The 23402-nt window shown below is 39.5% G+C and overlaps 1 protein-coding gene and 2 non-coding genes across 3 annotated transcripts; all 3 read left to right on the top strand.

The window, feature by feature from the left end:
* The first annotated feature begins 681 nt into the window (after positions 1–681).
* LOC139740794 (uncharacterized) lies at positions 682–18543 on the top strand. The gene is made up of 9 exons (XM_071651366.1): positions 682–725; positions 4967–5060; positions 5969–6101; positions 11182–11321; positions 11818–12093; positions 12747–12890; positions 13485–13622; positions 15673–15842; positions 16386–18543. The coding sequence occupies exons 1-9, from the start codon at positions 700–702 to the stop codon at positions 16528–16530; spliced, it is 1266 nt and encodes a 421-aa protein (XP_071507467.1). The 5' UTR covers positions 682–699; the 3' UTR covers positions 16531–18543.
* On the top strand, positions 8141–8385 carry LOC139740797 (small nucleolar RNA SNORA73 family). The gene has a single exon (XR_011711590.1). It is a non-coding gene; the product is annotated as a small nucleolar RNA SNORA73 family (small nucleolar RNA).
* On the top strand, positions 14553–14797 carry LOC139740796 (small nucleolar RNA SNORA73 family). Its single transcript, XR_011711589.1, has one exon. It is a non-coding gene; the product is annotated as a small nucleolar RNA SNORA73 family (small nucleolar RNA).
* Positions 18544–23402: the final 4859 nt, after the last annotated feature.

Here is a 23402-nt window from a genome sequence, read left to right as displayed (position 1 = left end):
TAGCCTGAACTTTCAAGGTCATTGACCTGACCTGCCAAAATATCAAAAATCCTTCATAAATTCCCCAAAAATTATCGGATCACTACCAAAATTTAATCATCTGTTACTTGTATCATTCTAAACCTTTACCTGCAAGTTTCATCCCAATCCGTTAACTACTTTTTGAGTTATTTTGCACACGGACAAACTAACTAACTAACTAACTAACTAACGAACAAACACACAAACACACAAACCAACGGTAACGAAAACATAACCTCCTCCCTTGGCGGAGGTAATTATAAAAAAAAAAAAAAAAAAACAGCTGTAGTGTAGGCTGCCATGCAGGGGGCAAGGAATTGGCAATCCACCAACACATGTACAAAATGAAATTTCGCAATTCTGCCACATTGGGAAACCCGACTGAGAATACGTCATTATATCAATGCGCTGGTGATCTAAATTCACCGACAATTAACATTTTTTCAGTATATCAGCACGGAATGCAAGGGATAAGCTAAAAACATGTAATTTTCAATACAGAATTGTACTTCCAAGAATCTTAGCATTATTTTTCTCCCGTATTTTCCTATGTGATGAATATCATCTGTTGTTATATGACTGTGCGGATGTATATTTCATTGCGCACTACCGTCTCACACTTCCGAACGATATAACCCTCGTTCGGTCTTTCTCAACGTGAGACACGTTATTTGAAGAATGTCGAACTATAGTGATAATCCGAGGTAAGAATTTCACCTTTTTCTCGACTGTCAATTTAAGCGAAACTTCACGTAGTAATATATGTGGTAGCAGTCTATCATACTGTGGAAAAGAAATCCAGTTGGATGTAATCTTCATATCATATGTCATAGAATGATATTTGTTAAGAAATGCCGGCGCGGCATTTCATTCATTCATTCATTCATTCAGAACGCTGTAGCGCCTGCCCCAATGGCCGGTTCTTAGTTCGCATGTATCTTGACGTGTGCACGCGCGTAGAATGTCTGTGGGCTGTACAGAATAGAGAGTGCAGCACGTGTATAATTCTAGGCGCGGCTTGTTCACGCATAGCTGAATGGTGTGTGTTACGAAATATGGCGAGCACAGCACAGACGCTGACTGTGGTGTGAAACTTCCCATTATTCAGTGGGATTTATGGATATTTTCATGTTGTCTTAACTCATCTCATTAGCAGTGATTAGTTTGTAAAACTGATGATCTACATCTAGAATCTATTGAACGTTCAATGTTTCTTGGGGATGGGGTTAAAACGTTCTGTCAAAGGTGATCAAGATCAAAGACAAAGACAAGTCAAAGTGATCAACTCGGTGATCATGATCATCAACTCATTCATCACCTTTCTGACAATCTGAATCTTTTATGAAACAAAGGAAAGACTGGTCCTGCTATCCTGTCATAGTGCAATGCTGTTTTTAAGGAGATGTGTGGGAGTGAGGCGCTTGTTCACTTTCACACCTGTTTGTCAAATAATCTCCAAACATCCACAAACTCGCCCTTGTTAACAGTTACCTAAAATACTAGACAGAAAGATGCTTCTCTCCGGAGGATTCTATTTTTTTTTTTGACGTTATTGCTCTCCTCCGGAGGAGGGGATCCGTTAAGCCAGACGCAGTCTCCGCGGAACATATCCCCGACGACCAGATAGATCTATTGACAGACCGATCTTTTCGGTCAACTAAGATACTTGCATCTGTTCTGAGTCTCCAAAGTCAAATAGACAATTAGTTTTAACATGTGTAGATTTACAAGTGTTAGAAAATCATTGGAAAATCCTGATGACTTGAATTGCTGTTCTGTACACAAGCTCTCTGCGCATGCTAGGGGTCCATCATTTTGTCTGAATGTAGCGACACACCAGCTTTTTCTATGGAGACTGAGTGTAGTGTGGTATGGTGTCATTGAAAAGCTGAAATTTGTTTTTCTCTTTTCCTTGGCCAAGTCTTGCATTGCAGTTGTAGCTTCAAAGCGATTGAGCGCGTGCACGAATGTGTGCTGCCATGTAAATTATATCTTTCTCATTTCAGTATATCTTGAACTCTTTCATTTTCAGGAAGAATCTATAGGCCCTACCCAAATTTCCCTTTCCTTCCTATCAATCATATCTTTCACTTTGAGGTTTTCATCTTGTCAAACTTTCACAATTTCCTATTTAACTATACTTTCTGCCTATTCTTTGTTTCCTTCATGTGTTCTTTTTCCCTCCAATTACAAGGGTCTTTCCCATCTATCCTCTCCATTATATTTTATGAAATATATGTGTCATTCTAATGAATCCTTCATTTCTTTTTCAACCTGTATAATTCTTTCTTTCCTTCCTAATAATCTTTGCTTTCATCCAGTTTTAATTCATCTCATTAGATCTATTCCATCTAGTGCTTTTCTGTTTTCAATCTATATTTTTCTCTTCGCTTTCCTCTTTTCTTTTTAAACATATCCATCTCTCCCTTGCATTCTTCTTCCATTAAAGTACATCCCTTTTAATAGAGTATAGTCGTACTGAGTGCAGTGAGGTGCGCGGTCACAGCAACACGTGTAGTGCAGAATACAGTGTGAACACACACAAATGAAAAAGGGAGAGCAAAATAAAAGTACAAGTAAAAAACAAATATCTTGATATTTTAACGGAGGCGGTGCGTAAAGACCTCAATGGATGGGGCTGACACTGATTTGGTTGGGAGAGCATTCCATAGACAGACCACACTGGGGAAGAAGCTAAACTGGTATGCTAAAATAATTCTGCAATGATGTTGCCTGATTTGTAGATGGTGACCTCTTGTTCTTTCTAAAGCTGGGAATATGTAGGGTGGGGCTGCAGGGATAGCCACAAGGCCATTCATGATTCTACATAGCATGATTATCTTGTTGTGGGCACGGGGTTCATTGAGTGACTGACACTGAAGTTAATCTGCAGCATTTGATAGGGCAACACTACTCTGCTGTCATTCCTTGTATAATGCAAGCTTCCCTTTCTTTCCTTCCATTAAAGGGGAAATCCAGTACAAATATAAGTTAGTCTGATAAAAAAGAGTAAAATATTACGAGTTCAATGGTAAAACTTTGACTGAAATCGGATGAAAAATAAGGAAGTTATGACATTTTTAAGTGTTGCTAATTTCTGCAAAACAGTGCTTGTACAGTGGATATGAATAGGCAAATGAGTGAGTTGACCATGTCATACCCTCACAATTTTCCACAGTGATCGTGTAAAAAAAAAAAAACAATGATAAAAATTCAGTATTCAGCGGAAAAGTATTATCTTTTAAAGATACCATAGAAGAACTTGCTTTGATGGCTGTGAGATAGCAACATTTAAATCAATTGCGGCACTCACTGCTGTGAACGTGTTTTGTACACCATGCTGCACTGTCTGCTCCTGTGTAATACGCAGGTATCACAGAGTGGACTACCTGCAACATATTCCGACAAGTATAACAGTGTCAAAACGGTGAAAAATGCCTTTTCTGCTGGACTTGAATCTCACTCAGATGCAAATATTTGAGGCTGTTGGATATAAAGAGTGAATTTGTGGATGTTTGGAGGTCATTTGACAAACGGGTGCAAAAGTTACATTTTGTACACTAGCGCCTGGGAGTGAGCAGTGACGATATCGGCAACTAACCATGCTAACTGGCATAAATTAAAATAACATCTTTATTACAATGACTTCGCTGTTTAAAAAGCCAAACAAACTGCATGCTCCAGGGTTACGGTATAGTGGCACTTGTAGGATCTGTAGGTAGTTTCAGTGTGTTCTAATAGGGTGTCTGTCGTGCACTGCCAATCTTCGGACAAAAACAGACCCCTATCTAGTAACACGCAAGTCCCATGGAAAACAATGGAGTCGCGTGCCTACGCTGTGATGACCCTGCATTTTTGTGCCAAATATAGCCTTTATTGCAAAATCGCCAGACCATGCCAGTAAAAAATCCTGACAAATTTGGTATCAGATGAAATGAAGTTTTTCATGATATCTTGTCAGAACGGCAGTACATGAATCCGACGATAAATTAATGTACACATCAATAGAATCACATCTATCCTCATACCTCAGCGTCTGCTTTGCTGTTTATATTCCCGAGAGGCATGCTACTTGTAGTAGTTGAGGATATGCTGAACCCGATTGTGCGATTACTTTTTCGCTAGCTCCACGTCTTGGTGTGGGGATATTGCCGTGAAGATACCCCTTGCAGTAATTTTTTTTTTTTTTTTGGTCACAGTGAACGTTTTAGGTGTGGATTTGTATGCAAGAATCCATAGTAACGTCTGCGTGAAGGAGCTCGTGCATCTGTAAATTTAACACGCATCGCCGTCTGCAACATGGCCTCTGCTTCATGTGGATCGCATGTGCATGCAGTACCCAATGCAGCGAGCTACCTTTGTGTGTGTATTTTCAATGTGTAACAGGAATACATAAACTCGGGGGCGCTCTGTTTTACGCAGTTATATTGTGGGAGCACACGAGTCGACAGAGTGTTGTCTCTGTACCATGTTAAAAAAAACCCCACAGTTTTAAGCAGTTATACCTCTAAAAGTGCCCTATCTTACCAGCGAAAGGCTTACATTTATACTACATCAATTTTGTTGATAACGGCACGAGACCAAGATATGATCCTTTTCAAGAAGAACATGAAAATGAACTTTTTCAGGAAAAATCAATTTTCCAAAGCAGTTTTTGAATGTTGTCTCTGTACCATGTTCCAAAAACACAATTTTAAGCAGTTATACCTCTAAAAGTGCCCTATTTTACCAGCAAAAGGCTTACATTTATACTTCATAAATTTTGCTGATAATGGCACAAGACCAAGATATGATCCTTCTCAAAAAGAAAATGAAAATGACTTTTTCAGGAAAAATCGATTTTCCAAAGCAGTGTTTGAAGACCTTTTTGACATTGTAGAGAGAGATATTTAAGTTGTTGCATGTTTGATTTTCATTTGGGATTATCTGGGATTTTGTCTTGCAGAGATTCACCGGTCGGGAAACCGGGACCAGACGAAAATGGAAGGTTCACTGAAGGTGGAGATGTTACCACCCAAATGGAAGATGATGTTGTCAAGGTGAGACGTTGTGCACGACGTGAAACTTCCTTGTGCCATGCTATATTGCAGGGGCGGATCTAGGAATTCCGTAAAGGGGAGGTGCCTTTGCAAAATTAAAGGGGGGCGCACGCACCCCCCAATTTTCCTTTTTATTTCTTATGTTTCAACCAACAACAAAAAAAAGGGGGGCGTGCGCCCGGTGTGCCCCCCTCTGGATTCGCCACTGTATTGTAAAGGCAGGAACTTACACACAAGTGAATTTTTCTGTGTTCGGCAGAGTGACATAAATTTTACGTTTTAACAAGAAAACAAAAATTGGGTGCTTTTATTTTTGTGCCAGTTTCTTGTCATGAAATATTTGAAAATTTAAACACTGTAAAAATTTTAACTTGTACAGTAGATGCCACCTTTCTGTGGCAGTGTGTACTCGGTGGCCGCACAAACTTTTTTATGCCTCCGACCTGAAGTGCCAATGGAGACAATGTTTTCTGGTTGTCCATCCTTCCATCCGTAATCAATTTTGTGGACAGTGTAACTTAAAGACAGTTTGAGATATCCAAATGAAACTTGGCATATGTATGTATGAGTGGACGAAGTTATGCCTATAACTTTTGGTCGTGCATGCTCAAGGTCAAATTCTCCAAATTTCAATATTTTCCCCCCATATTTATGCAAAGTCTGAATGTATTTTCTTGAAGCGTCATGCATTACAAGAAATTCTCTAGAAAAAACTTTTGGGCCATGGGCCCTCACATCCATGAACATTGGCTTTGTCTCCAAGAGAGAATGTGGTGTCCAAAATACAACAATGTCAGTGCTGCAGTGACCGAGTTTGTGTACCTGATTATACAGTCCATATGTTATTCAATGTCCTTCCTGCGATACAGAAAAAATATATTCAAGTCCTTTTTCTCTCCTTTTATCAGACAAACTGGGACACCGTCGTCGATAGTTTTGACAATATGAAGCTGAGGGAGAACCTACTACGAGGCATCTACGCCTACGGCTTTGAGAAGCCATCTGCCATTCAGCAGAGAGCTATCATCCCCTGCTGCAGGGGTAAGTCTGCTCAACTCTACATTTATATGTACTTTGCCACCCTTTGTTAACCCGTTTAGGACGGTTTGATTTTGCTACAACACGCATTTCCCATAGACACCTGCCCAAATATACTCAGGACTCGTCCTCAACGGGTTAAGCCCCTTTCATGCTCCCTTGTAATTTTCCCTAAAATTTGGTTGTAGAAGAATAAAGGAAGTTCTGTATTAGCAGTCAATTTTGAAATTGTTTTATGATTTCCATGATCCAAAGTGAGCTCTCTTTCACTCTTTCTCTATTTAGGAACATTTAAATTTTAGAGAATGCACTTAATGCCCTTTCTTGATGAGGTTAGTGAATTGTCAGTATTAATGGTCTCTTTCCACCACTCAAATTTAAAAGAAGAATGGCAGAACATTTGTTGGAATGCCTTTCACAGTTCATGTTGATGTCTTTACACTGAAAATTAGCGTTTTCATGCTATCAAGCAGGATGCATGCGAGGGAAATGGATCCTGATAAATGACCTGTCCTTGTGTAGGCCTTTTGTTGACTGCTACCCATTGTGTTTGTACAAGGCGTACAACTCAGCACGAAACAAAGTGCAGTTAAACAAAAGATAAAAAACACCCACACGCATTATCCCACATGCTCTTTTGACTAAGTATTATTATGCATCATACAGAGTGTCCATGTGAATTATTTTGAAGAAGCAGGTCTGTGAATATCAGTGCAAAATTAATGACAAATACTGAAGAATTAGTGCTCAATTTTGCTATTCATTGTTTCAGTCAACATTGTCTTACTTAAAAGAAAGTATTTAAAATATCTACTTGCCTTGTTTGTTTAACCGTAGTACTTTGTACACAAAACTGTTGTAATACAACTTGCTAAAGTAATATGTTTCTGGAATTAGTGCCAATGTTGTATTTCTTTTGTCATGAAAGGTATGTGGAGTACACAAGTGGAAAAAAAAATTGAAAGGGAATGATGCATGTAATTACACATCGGAAGTGTATGCCTGTAATCCTTTTGTGTGGTGAATCTGTATCAGAAGAGGAAAGAAGTGTTGGGGAATCAGTTCGATTATTGATTATACCCTGTGTGGTCCCTTCTGAATGTCCTTGGTCAGTAAGCTCAGGGAGGTCGAGGAAGAGATTGTGCCATCATCTGATGTTCTATGCAGCTGTATGCTTTTTACATTGATGGATGCTGTGTGTGATGAATAGTGAACAATGACCGAGAAGTCTGTTGGGACGCTTGTTATCCATGGTGCTGGGAGATGAAATCCTGTGAGGGATATTTTTGTAAGAAAACTGTAAACACCAAATATTTTGTGAGGTTTTTATTTTCACGAATTGCACAAGTCAGGTGCTGATCGCAAAATTACAGACATGCAAAAATAATGACTGATCCCGATATAAATGTGACAAACACGGATACATTTCTCCATTTAGTAAAGTACTCTACGATCGCGAATTTAACCACTTGCAAAACTGTCAGAAAGTACCGATTTGCAAAAATTTATACTCTAAATATATGGCGTATACAGCAATAAATGATTGAAAAAATGCCACCATGTGAAGAGACCTTGGATGGAGCATAGATGTCTTCCCTGGGAGATGCACAATGAAGGAAAGAGGTGAGTTGAGCTCTTTCTACTGAAATGTTTTATGTGTTATGTAGACATTTATGCCGAGTTTAGTATACATATGCAGTTAAAAAAAAGAACAAAAAAGGAACAAAAATGTAGTGAAATCAAATTGCATATATTGGCAATCACTCAAATTATTGCCATTCCTAGATACATTGTATGGCAGGGTACCTGCAGTCATGGAAGACCTGATAGAATCTGAAATACAAAATTCTGAATATAGATATGGAAAAGTCAAGGAAATGAGATATAAATCCATTTAATTTAAGCCTTTCATTGATCTTTTTTGCAATGTTATTTTTCTTTTGAGGAAAACATTTAATCATATAAAATCAGACCAACTCATTGGCCACAGACAGTGTTGGTGAAGTATATGGACTGACACTTTTACATGGACATGAAAATTTCCAATGCTGACACCTGGGTCCTCCACTCAGGAACTGTCAGAGTGGCTTGCAGGAGCTGAGTCCCAGTGACGTCACATGATGTATGGTCCTATGCCACGACATTGGAGAGAAGTCTGGTCCCCGCTTGTCACTCCTCAGTAGGGTGCAGTGACATGTGGTGTGGGCCATTTTCTCGCATATTCCTGTTTTCTCTCAGAGTCACTCTGTGACCATGACTGGGAGGATAAACCATGCGAGGAACATTCTCCGTATCTTGGTGGCCATAACCCATTTGAGCAGTGGTATTTTCAGCTGAAAAGCAGAAAGATGTTGGAATTTGTGGGATTTTGTAGTACCCTTCGCGCTTTCATTTGAAAAACAAAGTGCTTTGTGGTGGCAACGATTAAGGCCCTGCATGCATTGCTTCTACTTCAACATTTCCATATGGTGTTGTTACTGGTGATACATGTCAGACAAGATATTTCTTTCTCTTTACAGATATACATACAAAGAAGCATCATGGTGATGCAAATACCTGTGACTGAGTTACATTTAATCGAGAACAGTAGAGGCCTGGTCTTGTCACTCTGCAGAAATGTTTAAAACATGGATGCCTCGTGAATTGGTGAGTTCCCACTTCTATCAACAACTGTATGAATCACACTAACCTACATGTACTTGTATGAACAGACTTCCCCATAAAGCTGTTAGAATGTGTTGGGGCAGCATTTACTGCAGTAACCCCTGTAAGAGTACTAAGTGGTTCCCTGTGAGTTTAATTCGTAAACTTTATACAGGAAGTCTGAAATTTGCACTTCTAGCTTATGGGTATTTCTGTTTTGTGGTGCTAATATGACTAATCAGCTCTCTGCAGGTTGAATTATAAGCTTTCAACAGGAAGTTGGAAATTCGCACTTGTAGTTTGAGGGCATCTCTGTTTTGTAGTGCCAAATGAAGTAGGCTGCTTTCAAGTAATAGGCACTCCAGAGTGTTTTTTCTTTTCATTCCCTGAGATCACCTTCCACAAAAGCACCTCTTTGTAGTGGTACTTCATCATGAAGTGTTGCCATGACAATGCAGGTTGTCGTTGGAAGGAAGACTAAATGCGAGGCCCTGCATTTGGGTGAGATTGGTGATCAGTTCATGAAACCCGTCTCAATTTGCAGAGCTATATGGTTAAATTGTCTCACCAGTCTCATGTTTATTACTAACCCTGTTCTTAATTAAATATTCAAGTGATTTTTTTTTTTTTTTTTTTGCATAGCTTTGACATATGAGGCATTCATTGAATGTCCTATACAGTTGTGCTTATTTCTTTTTATCTCTTGTTTCATTTTCTAGGAGTGAGCACACCAGACTTGCTTCTCAACATTCAGATGGATTGTGAAGTCGAATTTACCCACTATTGGCAGCACTGTTCAGCAAAGCAGAATACTGTACAGCCACATCCACTTCAGACTGATGGCCCAGCCTGTGTCCAGGATCAAGCAAATATGTTGTAGTTCTTGGAAAAGACTACCAGTAATTAAGCAGAAAAAGAGCACAATGCATTGAAAAAGGTCAATCAGTTTGACCATTTCCCCTTTCCCCTGTCCAGAAGTATCTGTTTTCAGGTAATCTGGTAATTTGTATATATTTTATCTCCTATGGCGACCAGGGATGACATCTCATAGCGCTTTATATCCAGTGGAAAAAGCGCTCTAAAAATGTCTACTATTATTTCTATTGGAATGAAAGCTGCAAATGTGTCCACTTCTGACTCGGGTATAATCTTTACAAACAGGAACATGTACAATTCATTTGAGAGCAGACAAAGTCAACTGTATAGCCACGGTGTAGGCAAGTTAGTAGATGTACGCCTGACATGCAGTTGGCATGTGATATATGAACAGTTGACAGGGCTTGCATAGGAACAGTATTGTATTGTCAGCAAGTAAATTCCATGCCAAACGTTCCCAAGATGAAAGGTATTTAAAAGCGAACACGCCCATGAGGATTGTTTCAGTTGGACAGGCCGGAATGTCAACCTCACTATGTACGAGTCTCTAAAATGAGGAAGCGTTACAGGATGGTCAGATTCACAACTGTTCAAGTGCTCTACCTTAACACAACTGCCATGCCTCCCTGATTTTGGAGGTTCCCTATAGAAGTATCTTTCTTCACAACATGAGAGGGGGGTACTGTACGAGCTGAAATTTTCGCGGTGGTTTTATTTTCGCAAATTATGCAAATTGCCTTTGAACCGCGAAAATAACCGCGCGAATAAGTAAGTTCAGTTAGACCCTCACAACCGCGAAATTAACAACACGCGAAAATGTCCTCTAAGTAGCAATTTGCGAAAATTTCAGCTCGTACAGTATATTAAACTCACTGGTTTGCGAGTTCTTGCCTATTGACATAATGTGACAAGGAATTCTTGTGACTGGCCTTTTTGGAGCCTATATGAGTTTAATGCGTGAGTACAGTGTACTCCCATTTATAAAGAAACTTTCTTTACATAGAAGTAAAATTCTGGCTCAAAATTATCTATGTATCGTATACATTTGTTGTTCGGCTATGACAAAATTTCTGTATTTTTAACGAAAGAAGCCTGCCATTTCCAAGGACTTTATTATCATGGGAGTGGCATGTATTGGCAGTCTGAAATAGCCTTGATTAATACTTGAAGAAATATGAACCTAAGTCGCAGTATCGCCTCTAAATCAGCTGCATAATACCTAGGAATTGGAAAGTGTATGAAATTGCATTAGTTTTCTTGTTTGCTATCACTGTTGATTTGTCAGTTTTTGTGTACATGTGCTGATTGTGTTGAATAAATGCATTCATATAAAGAACACATCTTGATCAGATCTCTCTTTTTGGAGTGTCCTTTGAAGTGATATGAATGTGAACAGAACCAGAGACTTGGATCATCTGCTGCAACACTGGTGTTTGGTGTGTTTATGTGGTAGATAAGCTCTTGCTATCTGTATATGTATTCCAACTTGATGTGTTCATACTGATATTTGTGAAAGTCATAATAATTTTATTTTTCTTATATGGAATTGTGCGACTGCCTACAGGATTTGACGTGATTGCGCAGGCCCAGTCTGGAACTGGCAAGACTGCCACTTTCGCCATCTCAATCTTGGAGCAGCTCGACCTGAAGAACCCGTACTGTCAGGCCCTGGTCCTGGCTCCAACCAGGGAGCTGGCTCAGCAGGTTTGTTAAAAGCATTCCAAGCCAAGTTCTAGATGAAACCGCTCTCCAACCCATCACACTTCTTGGGGTAATTTGCACAGTTGCATACTGAAGTATCAGTTTATTGTGCCATGTGTGCAGAACGTTTGTTAGTAGATGTGTCTACCTGCCCAGTTTTTTTTTGTCCGATTTACTACAACATGCCAAAATGTAATGGGCTGGAACCCAGTTTGGCTGGCAGCAGTCTCAATTTTGGTAATAACAGTCACAGATCTTGTATCAGTGAGTATGCAAGAAGTAAGTCAAGTGTAAGTATTGCTTCAGGTTGCCTAAAGAACATTCAAAGAATGCTGCATAATTAGTCATGATACATTGAGCAGTTAAAATAGTAAAGCAGTGGTGTACATGTGTTCATTAAATCTTGCACTTAGAAAAAAAAAATAATGAAAGCATGATAAATCTTTTTTGTTTGAAGTGCTTAAACTTCTTATTTCTTTCCTTTTATCAAACCTTGCAGATTCAAAAGGTAATCCTTGCCCTGGGTGATTACCTGAACGCACAGTGCTATGCCTGCATCGGTGGCACCAATGTCAAGAAGGACATGGAAACACTGAGGAATGGCCAGCAGATCATTGTTGGGACGCCAGGCAGGGTGTTCGACATGATGCAGCGTCAGGCGCTGGACACCCGCAACATCCGCATGTTTGTCCTGGACGAGGCTGACGAAATGTTGTCTAGGGGGTTCAAGGATCAGATCTATGATGTGTTCAAGCTGGTGCCCAGAGAGGTGCAGGTATGTCAGCAGGGAAATCATATTTTGAAAATTAGATAATTCCTCCTTTGCTGCCCCCCGCCCCCAGCCCTTAGCATTTACTTTTCTTTCTTTTTCTTTTTGTTATTCAATATTTTTTAAAGCAGATAAATTGACAGGTTTTTATTTCATTTAAGTTTTTTTCTTGTCAACTTTTGCATATTTTGCAGGAAAATAATATCGGTACCCAAACTTTTCAAATCTTCTTTCTTTTTAAAAAACTCTTGCAATGGTGGATGATTATCACAATCCAGTGCTATAAAGCCAAAGTATTTGAACTTTATCATGAAAGCAATTTACATGTACAAAAATTAGTACAAATGGCAGACTAACCAAACAAAAGAAGATATTCTGCCACGTAACAAGAATAAAAAAGAAGGGGGAGAAAAGCTGTAGCTAAAGCTTTTGTAGTGCCATTCATGGCAAAGTCAAATTGTTCCTCTCAAGACTATGGAGCCTCTAAAACTAGAGCAAGATATCAATTAAAAAATCAAGAAAAATGATTTGCTGGAAAAGAAAAGAAAAAGATGTTCATCCCTTTATACTATGTTTGTACTTTTCTCTTTTTTATATGAAAAACCAAAAGAAAGAAGGAAACCTTTAAAAAGTTTTCTTCCTTTTCATGTCTGTGACAGGTGGTGCTTCTCTCGGCCACAATGCCCCAGGACGTCCTGGAGGTCACCACGAGGTTCATGAGGAAACCAGTCCAAATTCTTGTCAAGAAGGAGGAGCTCAGCTTGGACGGTATCAAGCAATTCTACATCTCAGTAGAGAAAGAAGTAAGTGTGACATAGATGGCTTTTCATATGTAAAGAATTCATTAGTGGCACAAAAAAAAAAGAAAAAAAGAAAAAGGAACCAAGGGTTTGGTTATAATCCGGTGAAAAGTGCATGTGTTGTAAAAGAGAGTATTTACCGATGGTTTGAATGCCTCAGCCACCAACTGTTGCCGGAGGCATGATGTTTTTGGGTTGTCCATCTGTCTATCCATAATCAATTTTGTGGACAGTGTAACTTTAAAACCGTGAGAGGTATCCAGATGAAACTTGGCATATGTACTTCAGAGTGGACAAAGTTGTGCCCATTAACTTTCAGTTGCACATGTTAAAGGTCAAAAGGATCAAAATTCTGAAAATGTCACTGTTTCACCCACATCTATGCAATGCATCAAGATTTTTTTCCTTGAAACTTCGTGCGCGCAGGTGTGCAAGATCACCTCATCATTTGCATGTAGCATACTATCAGCGTATGGACCCAACTGCTAGTGACAAAATTTTGACAGTTATGTGGAAATAGAGAAAATACCTCTTGTACTACACATTGAAAATAAGTTTTCCCGCACTTAATTGAATCAATTGTATTACTTATTTCAGGAGTGGAAGCTGGAGACGCTGTGTGATCTGTACGAGACCTTGACCATCACTCAGGCGGTCATCTTCTGCAACACGAGGAGAAAGGTCGACTGGCTGTCCATCAAGATGCATGACAGGGACTTCACCGTCTCCATCATGGTATGTGACTTGCTGCCTTCTTGCATGAAAGTGCTGTGTTGTCTTGGGCGTCCAGTGCCATTGATTGAGATTAGAGCAGCCCCTGTCTCAATTACTGCTTTATTTTGCTGGAAATCAAATATTATATTATGGGAGATCCAATTGTCTGGACGGCTCCATGCTCAGCAATTACGTAATTTCTGTGACTAGTATATCGTCGCTGGGGCGACAAGCCCTCGTATCTACAAAATGTCAAATGTTCAGGAGAGCAAACAAACATGGCAGCCACAGCACTACGTCGAATGGGAGAACCTTCGACATGCTGTGGTGGCTTTATTTTGGGGGAAAGACAGCTAGGATGTGGACAGGACATCACTTAACTGATTATCTCACCATTAATCTAAAAAAGTCATTTTCACCAAAATTTCAGATACGAGGTCTTGTCACCCCAGCGACGATATTCAATTGTAGTGTGATGATGCATGTAGTGAAAGACAAGCCCATGAATTGAATTGTAAGATGGGATGGGATGGTGGAATGCCCTGTTGGTACAGTGTAGGACAAATTGTTTTCTGTGGACCTTATCCCAGAACTTAAAGCTAAATAGCAGTTGATGTTAATGACATCAGAGCAATTCCTTAACATTAACCTAGTGATCTAATATTTCATCGCATTTCCTGGAGAACCATCTGATATCTGCAGATATCTTGTATTAATTTTCCTACGTTTATACAAACCATATCAGGGCAAACCCCCCTTTCCGGCTGAATACTGGTTAGTGATAAGGTTAGAGTAAAGATTAGGGTTAGGGTCAGTGGAAGGGTCTGGGGTAATTATTCATGGGGTAATTGCCCTAGAACCATGCAAATGTTTACCAGTGTGTCATATGTACCACTTTCTATGTTCAATCTCAAATGGCTTTTCTTGCCCGGCCATGCTACATTTTTATATCCAATGCTGACACCTGGGTCCTCCACTCAGGAACTGTCAGAGTGGCTTGCAGGAGCTGAGTCCCAGTGACGTCACATGATGTATGGTCCTTTGCCACGACATTGGAGAGCAGTCTGGTCCCCACTTGTCACTCCTCAGTAGGGTGCAGTGACATGTGGTGTGGGCCATTTTCTCGCATATTCCTGTTTTCTCTCAGAGTCACTCTGTGACCATGACTGGGAGGATAAACCATGCGAGGAACATTCTTTAAAATTTCTGTATGTGTTAGCAAAGTTACTTGTGATGGTTTTAGACCTTTCCCAATAGAGAATAATTGGTCAAAAGTGGCATGGAATGGCCTATTCCCAATGGGTTGGCTTGGTTGCAACCCTAGCAGCAAAAAACAAACCAAAAAAAAAAAAAAAAACCCTAACAAACAAAGAAACAATGTTCTTAGAAGGTCTCAAAACTCATCTTCCGCCATTTAGAGTTTGCTTGCTATATATTGAAAGGGTTCACCAAGAAACTTGTCTGGCTGACACAATTTGCAGGGAAAATTAGTTATTTTGAGATGGAAAAGAGTGAAATATCTTTTTATGCCTTCTTGGCCGGAGGCATTATGTTTTCGGGTCGTCCGTCCGTCCGTCCATCCGTACGTACGTCTGTACGTCCGTCCCGTTTTGTATTTGTCGATATCTCAAGAACCGTGAGGTGGTTTTGCATCAAACTTGGTATGAGGGTATATCCTGGGGGGATGATACTTTGTTTGGATTTTAGGGTCGAACTATCTCCTGACATGCTATATGTCATTCCCTCTTACTATGGCCTGATTTGTCGATTTTCAATAATCCATTGTAGAGCATTCTCCAGCAATCACGATCAGATATATTCTTGGATAACAATACTGCTGGCATACCTTTTTGGCTAATGTTTCACCTTTTTTTTCATTACCCAACTGAAATTGTATTTTCACAGTTTTATTTCACACATTTGTGATGCATATTCGTCTGTTTTAGAGCAATAAATGGACAGTGTCTGCAGGCAAATGGAAACTACATTTTACCCTCAGTGTCTGCCAGCTTTCGACTCTTTGAATGGATTATGGCAACGGTTTCTTTCTCTTTTGTTTCTTGTGACACAGCATGGAGATATGGACCAGAAGGAGAGAGACAAGATTATGAAGGAGTTCCGTACCGGCTCTAGCCGTGTGCTCATCACTACTGACCTGCTGGCCCGTGGTATCGATGTCCAGCAAGTCTCATTGGTCATCAACTATGACCTGCCCATCAACAGGGAAAACTACATCCATAGGTCAGTGTTGAATTTTCTCTCTCCGAAATGTCATGCTTGATTGTGCACTGGGAAACAGCAATATTAGTGACCATATGTCGTGTAAGACGTATCTAGAACTTGATAAACTTGACTGGTCAATAACTTGAAAAAAGAAAAAAATTTCTTTGGCATTCTACTAAGTAATGAAACAGATAGCAAAGTGCAGTTGATTAATAGGAAATTGTTAATGTGGTGATCTGAGATAAGGACTACCAGATGTATTATCTATTATGTCCTGGAAGGTTGCCATTTCAAAAATCTTCAATTTTGGGGGGTGGGGGGGAAGTGGAAGAAACTTTTTGGTTTGGATAGATATTTCCTGCCATCTGTCTTGTGTGAAGATGTATGTAATACTGTTCGCACCCACCATGGTTAATCTGAATGCCAGAGGCACTTAATTAATTTTTTTTTAAATGCACATTACAAAATAATCTCCATGTATCAAGAGTAAGTTTTGAACAAAAACAACACAAAACAACGTTGCAACTGTTGTAATACTTGTGTTTTTTGCTTGTGTGGCAGGATCGGTCGTGGAGGCCGTTTCGGTCGCAAAGGTGTGGCCATCAACTTTGTTACGGAGGAAGACAAGCGAGTTCTCAAGGATATTCAGCAGTTCTACAATACTCAAGTGGATGAAATGCCATCAAACGTAGCGGATCTGGTGTAGTGGAAAGGTGCCCTGTCGATTTTGTTCCTACTTCGATGCTTCAGTGCGATATGTGATTATATTGATGCGACTGCGACTCAGCGATGCTCTGATATTGGAATAACTCTTCATCACTTATTGTGACGGATTGCCCTTGGAAATGTGAATAAAACTGAACTAACTGAACAGCATTCCTCAACTAAACACTTGAAAGAGATTAACTTCTCTTTCAATTCTATTTGATACTTTGTGTTGGAGACGAGAGGACAAGAGAGACTCGAGGTCAAGGGTTATACCCTTTCATCTTGGGGGTCACCCCGGTGGCCCCCCAGATATTTGCTTTGTAGTTATTTGTCTGTGTAGATGTAGTATTATATTCTATTACTCACTGTGCTTATATAACGTGAAATGTGAATGGTTTGAGAATTCTGTAAGACATTTTAAGGAAGTATATTTTTCCTTGATTTACGTTCTATATTTGTAGAGAAATATATTGTGAATTACATCGTATAAAACCATTTTGAATAGTTAATTAGGAAGCTCTTGTCGGTCAGGAGGAACCATATATGCTTATTGTGGGCAGAAATACTATTTTGCTTGGCAGAGAGCTATTATGGCAGACTGCAAACTTTGCTCTCGAGGCAACTCGACGTTCTGCTGTGGTAACTCTTCACCCACGTTCAAGGCCAGCGTTTTTCGCCACCTTGCATTAGAACAGCTGGTTGTGCTGATGATTTTCTTTGCCACGTTGCATCCGTTTGTTCACCCCTGTCTGCTGCTGCAAGTGTGTACCATTTTGTTTTGCCATGTCAACTGCTTCATTCTGCGACTAAGTGACTTTTTCAAATGTTTCAAATACCGGAGGAAAACTATTCCAAGGCTTTTATGAGTAATTTATTGCGCTAGGCTATTTTACTGTCTAGGTAGTGAATTTTTGTGTAATACTGACTTTGATGTTCATAAAAAGATTGATGGTACTTTGCCAATCTTGAGTTGATGAAGCAGCTCCCAGAGTTGTTCAAATCGAAATCATACATCAAACTGATTGTAGTTATCTTCATCCCACCTGTCACTATTTATGATCCATACAGGGCTTGATGAATTCTCCTAGGTGAGGCAGAGAAGTATGCTTTAATTGCTATTAGACAGCTGCTGTCCAGATGTTTAGCAATGTAGTTCTTAGACACTATCGTTTACGCATTTATGGTCTTGACAATCTCTAAATGTTGGTGTAACATGAAAGGCTCGTGTTGGCATCCCTACAACCATGCCAATGTTCTAAACATTGCAACCACAGCTGTACTGTAGTCTCCTGTCTTGTTGAACTACTGTACATAATTGTAAAGTTAGATCACCGCTGCTTGCATTCGATCATGACCAATTGCTGATTATCAGAGAAATTGGATGTTTGCAACAGTTTAATGCCATGGGAGCATTATTAATTTATTTGAAAAGAGCTCCCTCACCTTGAGCTATTGTCTAGAGAGTGTCAACGTGTTTTACCCCCACCGTCAGACATGTAGGTGTAGAACCAAAGCAATCGATCCCCTCATTAGCAGGTAACAAGAATACAGCATAGATGGGTATAAAATTCACTCAAAAGTGGAGAAGTATTGGGGACATGGTCAATAATGAGTGCAAAGTATTGTGATACTAGGGGATACAATGTTGTACTGCAGACACATGTGAAAGCAGTTGAGAAATTCAAAGATATTTTGATCAACATTAAAAGAGCCATTTCTTCAGCGTTAGCTTCATTTGAATGCACCACTTACGGTCATTTTAGTTTACTTTGTTTTGATAGCACACATCGTTGGCATAAACACAAGCAGCTTCAACTGTCGATGCAATTTACAGTTTATCCAAGTTTGTTATCCTTTGGACAGCAGTTTGCAATTTGAAAGCTGTAGAAATGCCTCTGTCTCTGTAGTGTGCATGGTGGGATGCCTTAGTGTAATTTGCAGCCTGTATCTTGATCAGTCAGTCCAAGACTGGCCTCTTCGTATCACTTCTCTTCTCCCAGACTAATTAAAGATAGGTAATAAATCAAATTTATAGACTATATAAAATGTGGATGAAATGATCTTTACATATGGACGAGTGTTGTCTATCTGTGTGTTAAATGTATTTAGAATGTAGGGGGGTGCATTTCATGTTGAATGTGAAGTGTCACATGCCCTCTTTTATTTTATTTATTTTTTTTGGGGGGGTGCAAGGGGTCCAAATGGCATTTCATAACACATGTGACCCGCTACAACAAAGGGATCCAAAAGTCAAGGGAAGTCAAATCTGAAAATAACATGACATTATTCCCTTACTCTTTCATATATAACACAACTCCTATAAGTACTCTGTTGCGGAGATATTGATGATTTAATGAGACCATGAGAAAACCGCCTTCAAAGTTTTCTTTGCGACGCAACCATGATCAAGGGGAGGTAAGACCAGGGCACCGTTTCATCAAGGTTGTCAGTCTCTGACAATTACCATAGCAACAGTCGGTGACCAAAGCTTCTCAGCCGATCAAAACCAAGGATTTTGCTGAAATTGTCAGAGACTGACAACTTGTCAGCACTGACAACTTTGATGAAACGGTTTCCAGTTTTCATGTCTTGACAATAGATGGCTCATAACAACCTCCGCGATGTTCGTCCAAGCTTAGAGCCAGCGGTCTACGCGTGACCAATCGGTAATGGGGATGCCTCCCACTGATGAATAAGATCACTCCTTTGTTGCTAGGTGTGGAGTCTATCTGCAGCATAAAATCCAAATCTCCGGACATGTGTCTGTTCCGTTGATAGTCGGAAAATTGTGGCCCAGAAAAAGGCTAATTTCTTACCTTTCCTTTAATCATTTACCTTTGAAATTTCTGCAGATGGTAGACGAAACATTAGACAACAACATTATGCCAACAATGGAAATTTGATGGTTGTGACTGATTTTGATGATCTGACTTCAAACTCTGACTTTCTCGGCTAAGCCGTCAGCGACTTACGGATCCTCTTTTGTTGTGGCGGGTCACATTATACAGTACATATTTCACTGATGAACCCCATTATTACTAACACGAGTACAATGAGATTTGTTACATGTATGATCAGTACTGTGTATGATGATGATGACAACAACGATGGTGGTGATGGTAATGGTGATGATGATGATGATGAAGAAACAACATTTATATACATGTACAGTGTAGCACCATTTGTCTAAACATTCAAAGGCGCCAGATAAAGTTGCTGGAAAAAATAAGTCTTCAGTTCAGATTTGAAGGTACATGTACATTGTATTCAGGTTGTTACAATTTCGAAGTGTGGTAGAGAGTTCCACAGATGTGGTGCAACAGGAGAAGTGGCTATATCCTCATACATTTTTAGATTTTTTTTTTCTTAACATGCATTCCTATGGCACAACTTGCTCAATATAGCCAGCTCTATGAAACACTACGAGACAACTTTATTTTGAGAGGATTTCTCTGGTAAAACTGCCCTATCCCTTATTTGCTCTGTGTCAGTTGAACAAATGGGAAATAATGTTTGTTCCAATACACACCTTGAGGATTCACAAAAAGGTGCTTAATTTACATACAGTACAAACACACACACACACACACACACACACACACACACACATAGCTACATGTACATACTAGTAGTTCATTTACCTAATCACTTGCGAAGGGGAGCAGCCTACTCATACACAGGTTTCACAGTTTCACAGCAGTTGCATGCAGTATACATTACACATGTGACTGCCCAGCTAAAAACCCACAAAAAGTACTGGTAGGCCAAAATGAAACACTAGTGATTCATCTCGTTTTTGGTTTTTGTTATAACCCTAATACTCCCGGAGCATTTTTAGCCTTGTTATTATGAGGGGATTATGCCCCCACTCCCCGATCTCTGCCATGGATTGCCCAATTGCCTCAAAATTTGCATGAGGGTAGAGGATCTACAAAACTGGCCAAATTAATCCATGGGCCAGGCTAGATATTGGTACCACCCGAGGTGGCAAAACCTTTTTGGTGTCATTTTGTTTGTCGGACATAGATATGCTTATCAAGCTGTGATAGCATTTCCAAATGAGTAGCTTAGTCATAATAAATGAATTTTTAACCAATTTGGTCTTGTCGTTATATTCCTATACATGTACTTCTGAATCGAGACTAACCGCTATATAAAGAAGAGCGCTGTCCTCTGTATAGATGTTCTGTTGTAAATGCGGTGTGCTTAGTCTTTATTCAAGGCAGCGAAGGGAATATCCATAGGTTATGATGTCCACAGCGCTTAGTCTGTATTCAAGACGGCGAAGGGAATATCCATAGCTACAGTGTATATATCCCTTTATCTAAAAATAACAACAATACAGCAATTCCTCATGAATTTTACCGTATTTTTCAATTATTTATCATTTTCAGGTGAAAAAGCTATGGTGAAAACACTATTACCACGCCAATGTCGCTTTATTTCCATCCAACAATGAAAGATAATGCAAAAACAATGCACCGGTACACTACAATACATTATGATAAATAATATTGTAAATGAATGGAGTGATTTTTGTGTAAAACTGATTATTTGTTGAGAGGATTGTATAAAAACAGTATAGATACCGGGTAATCACTTTTATTAGGAACTTTAGATATGATAACGATACATCATTCTAGATAAAGACTAAGCGCACTGTGTGACAGCTGTTGGACATCATTACCCTTTGGATATTCCCTTCGCTGCTTTGAATAAAGACTAAGTGCACCGCATTTACAACAGAACACCTGTGGACATACGTATAGGGATATAAAATCGAGACCAAATTGGTTAAAAATTCATTTATTATGACTAAGCTACTCATTTGGAAATGGTATCATAGATTGATAAGCATATCTATGTCCGACAAACAAAATGCACCAAAAAGGTTTTGCCACCTTAGGTGGTACCAATAACCCATTTTTCGTGTCTTGGCCTATGGACTAAATTTACGGAAGTCATGGGTTTGGTTATTTCTCACTAAATGAAGCTGTAGTAGGTGCGAGTTTCTTCACTTTGTCTCCCTCTACAAATTGAATTTGTTCAGATCACAACTGCTGATCTGTAAATTAACAAATTTAATTCATAGAGGGAGACAAAGTGAAGAAACTTGCACCTGAACCTTCACTCCTCTGAATAATAATCTTTCTTTCAAAGCTTTGGTAGTTTTGGGGGTTTTGAGCTCAAATGTTGAGCACATCATGGTCGTAGGAGACGGGACTAATTCTTCAGCTATGATGAGTAGGCACTCCCATATAGGTGGTGGAATTAATAGAATGCTCTTCAAATGGAATCGAATAGTGTACGTACAGCTCTACTTGCTTACGTCAATAAAATGTCTGCAATTGCAAACCCCACAAATAAACTGAATATTAATGGGGCACTCTACACAACTGTAAGAATGATGAATTATGCTAGCTCAATGCCGGAAGAAAAATTGCATCCTTCACAATATCCTTCACTTATTTTGCATCAGGTAACTAGCATAGTAAATACACTGTACGACATCACACACCTGAAATCAAAGTCCTGTTAAAACATGAAAAGGACTTCCTGTACAAATATTTATTAACACGGATACATACCAAGTACCTTGGTCACAGATGAACTGTACATTTGACAATCACTGGTATAGCAGTGGGCTCCACAAAGTAAACATTTGATGCAAGCTCATAATGAAAGGCAGAGACTCCAACCCCAAGCATCTTCTGATCTGGAGATTCTCCCGCCTGAACCCCTAGCAAACGGGAGACTCCAACTTGATGTGCGCGAAGTCCCTTGGGTCATTAGGGTTCTAGATGCTTTCTCGTGCTATCTTGGGCTTATTTTTCAACATATGATGGCACTAAGTAAGTAATAATTCAATGATTCATATCATATATTTTGGCTTAATTAAACTTCATTTCATATGCAGATGCTATACATGCATGCATATGAAATTGACTGGCATACTACAAAACCATACAAGCGGGAGACACAGAGCCAAGGCAGGAGAAATTAAATCTCAAGCGGGAGAACGGCAGATTTTGTGAAAATGGGTTTTCGGTGGGGAGTTGGAGTCTCTGGAAAGGCAACCTGACAAGACAGTACGGCCAGATAATTCAGTGCCGTGACACGAGTGAAATAGTCACTCAAATTCTGCCAATGACGTGAAAATGTGAAGTACAATTTCGCTGTCACTCTATTGCAATACTAAAATGCACCCATTTTTTTCCCCACAATGGTAAATAAAGAAATGTTCACAAACTTCTGAGGGAGCAGTACATGACATGTAAAGAGTTTAAATCTTTAAACCATGAAAGTAAAACATATGTACTTGTGATTACAATGAACAAGTACATTGAATGAATGAATCATTTTCTTCACAGAGCTCAAGAGTAACATGGCGGGGAGGGGGTTCAGAAAGATAATGAATAAGAAATTGAAAAACATTGGACCTGGAAGTGATATTCTTTGCACTGTGAGTTCAAGGCTGTATCCTTGAATATGGTGTTTTTGTATGTGTGTGCATTTGGTTTACAATTTTAACTCACTCTACAAAATACACTGTATTTTATTTTGACCATTGAAAGGGATATAGGTTAACCCGTTGAGGACGGGATGATTTTGCTGCAACACGCATTTCCCATAGACCCTTGCCCGAGTATACTTGGGACTCATCCTCAATGGCTTAAAGGTAGTTGCTGTGATATTCAACACTTCATTAACATCTGCACAAGTTGCTGAAATATTAACATCAAACACATACCCATACATCCATGGACAAGGTACAGATATCTTTACACTGATCAATTCCATAGAAGGGCTTACAAAGTGACATTTCCTATCACAGCCTTCATGGAAAGTCTTGACCAAAATTGACACAGA

Source organism: Diadema antillarum, unplaced genomic scaffold (genome assembly GCF_040938485.1).
Source record: "Diadema antillarum isolate AM-2024a unplaced genomic scaffold, OU_Dant_1.0 seq00000884_RagTag, whole genome shotgun sequence".
Classification (NCBI taxonomy): Eukaryota; Metazoa; Echinodermata; class Echinoidea; order Diadematoida; family Diadematidae; genus Diadema; species Diadema antillarum.
This window is presented reverse-complemented; position numbering and strand designations above follow the sequence as displayed.

What these genes read in the sequence shown, in the direction of transcription:
- LOC139740794 (XM_071651366.1), top strand. Translation starts at nt 700, where the DNA reads ATGTCGAACTATAGTGATAATCCGAG. An exon ending in TATCATCCCCTGCTGCAGGG is followed by an intron (nt 6,102 to 11,181) that starts GTAAGTCTGCTC and finishes GACTGCCTACAG; the next exon opens with GATTTGACGTGATTGCGCAG. An exon ending in ACATCTCAGTAGAGAAAGAA is followed by an intron (nt 12,891 to 13,484) that starts GTAAGTGTGACA and finishes TACTTATTTCAG; the next exon opens with GAGTGGAAGCTGGAGACGCT.